The sequence below is a fragment of the Chrysochloris asiatica genome, unplaced genomic scaffold, assembly GCF_000296735.1.
Source record: "Chrysochloris asiatica unplaced genomic scaffold, ChrAsi1.0 scaffold00257, whole genome shotgun sequence".
Lineage (NCBI taxonomy): Eukaryota > Metazoa > Chordata > Mammalia > Afrosoricida > Chrysochloridae > Chrysochloris > Chrysochloris asiatica.
In genome coordinates this window covers 3,837,541-3,839,505 of record NW_006408775.1, presented here as the reverse complement: position 1 = coordinate 3,839,505, position 1,965 = coordinate 3,837,541, and the positions used below count along the sequence as shown (strand labels likewise).

Below are 1,965 nucleotides of genomic sequence, written 5' to 3'. Positions count from 1 at the left end.
TTTAGAAAAGTACAGAATTCTCCAGAACTATAAGGTGTAACAAACAACATGTGGACTATAGAGACAGAGACAGTGAGACAGGTCTGTACTAGGTCAGCAACCTCTGAAGCTTGGACATACATGTCTGCCCCATTATATGGAGCCCACAGTATGCATGTTTATAAATAAATGTATTGTTGTTACGTGCCATCAAGTCAGTTCTGACTCAAAAGGTATCTGAAGAGTGGCTGGTGGATTCGAAGTCTACCTTGCTGTTAAACAGACCTTGAGGTCCGGTGCTTCTTCTATATCACAACACCAGCAGGACTCCTAAATAAATGCAGACTATTGCAAATAACACTAACCATGTCCCAGTTGTTGGGAACATGACTTGGTTTCACTGAGATGGTTTTACCGGGGTTAGAACTTTTCTTTTTAATCTGGCCAAAAAGACAATGATAAAAAGTATGCCGAGATGGTCAGGCAGTTGTTGATGGAGCTGTTTTCTCTCAGCCCACTTCCCTTCCCTTCCCCAACAGCCTTTTCAGTGCCCCATTCATCTCCTTGTTCCTCAGAGTATAGATGAGAGGATTCACCATGGGTGTGATCACCGAGTAGAAAAGAGAAATGAATTTGCCCTGGTTCTGGTTGCTGGTTTTAGCTGGGATAAGATACCCATAGATAGCTGAGCCATAGAAGAGCAACACCACAACCAGGTGAGAGAAACACGTGTTAAAGGCCTTTCGCCTTCCCTTTGCCGAGCTGATCTTCAATACTGCCCGAACAATGCAGCAGTAGGAGACCAGGATGATGCTTAGAGGCACAGCAGTGAAGAAAGCGCAGATACCATTAAGCAAAGCCTCATTGAGAGTAGTGTCTCCACAGGCCAACTTGATCATGGCGGGCACCTCACACAGGAAGTTGTCTATTATCCGGTGCCCACACAACGGGAGCTGCAGAGTGACTGTTGACTGGATCACAGAGTTGCCCAAGCCACACAACCAGGCCATGGCAGCCAGCAGCCAGCAGAACCGAGGATACATGATGGTGGTATAGTGCAGGGGTTTGCAAACTGCCACATAGCGGTCAAATGACATCACCACAAGCAGTATGCACTCAGTAGCCCCTAGCCAAAAGAAGACATAGAGTTGAGCCATACAGCCGCCATAGCTAATACTCTTGTCTGGGCCCCATAAATTGAACAGCATTTGGGGCACTGTGCTGGTAGTATAGGCAAGATCCAGGCAGGAGAGGTTGCTGAGGAAGAAGTACATGGGTGTGTGGAGCCGCGGATCTAGGCGGGAAAGCAGGATGATGGTTGAATTCCCAACTATGGTCATCAAGTAAGAGATGAGCATGACACAAAAAAAAATCATCTCCAGCTGGGGGTGATCAGACAAACCCATCAGGATGAAGCCCTCTGAGGAGATATTGTTGGCATCTTCCATCACTGGATGTCTTAAATCTCTTCAGAAATCTGTGCTGGAAAATCTGCTGGGAGAAAAGCAAGTGGAGAAGCTGTTGGGTTAGGTGGATCTACATCCAGGAAGATCTCCTATGTCTCTGGGCTTTAGAGTGAAGCGCCAGTTTAAGTGTTATGATTGCAAACTTTTATCACAGTCCCCAACCACGGTCAGTTTCACAGGGAATAGAAACTTTCCTTTACCAGAATGGCAGACATGAACTGTCGCAGAAATGAAGGAAGACAGAACAGAAAATTAAAGTTGTTCTGTTCAATACAACAGAGCTGAGGAGTGGACCATCAAAATTAGATGTGGATAATCTCAATATAACGAGTTCTGGTAACATAGTGCTTACCAATTGGGCTGCTAATCTGATGCTCACCAGTTTGAAACTATCATACGTCCCATGGGAGAAAAATAAGGCTTGTTGCACCTGTAAACATTTACAGCCTTGGAAAGCCTATGGAACACCATCACCACCACCACCATTCTCAATATAAACATCCCCTAATCCAAGGCTTGA

General features: G+C 45.5%; 1 protein-coding gene across 1 annotated transcript; it reads right to left on the bottom strand.

Moving 5' to 3' along the window:
- Positions 1-488: 488 nt before the first annotated feature.
- On the bottom strand, positions 489-1,427 carry LOC102823042 (olfactory receptor 15-like). Its single transcript, XM_006873909.1, has one exon. It carries the CDS (start codon positions 1,425-1,427, stop codon positions 489-491), a length of 939 nt encoding a protein of 312 aa, XP_006873971.1.
- Positions 1,428-1,965: the final 538 nt, after the last annotated feature.

Coding starts and splice junctions, on each gene's coding strand:
- LOC102823042 (XM_006873909.1), bottom strand. CDS start 1,427: ATGGAAGATGCCAACAATATCTCCTCAGAGGGCTTCATCCTGATGGGT.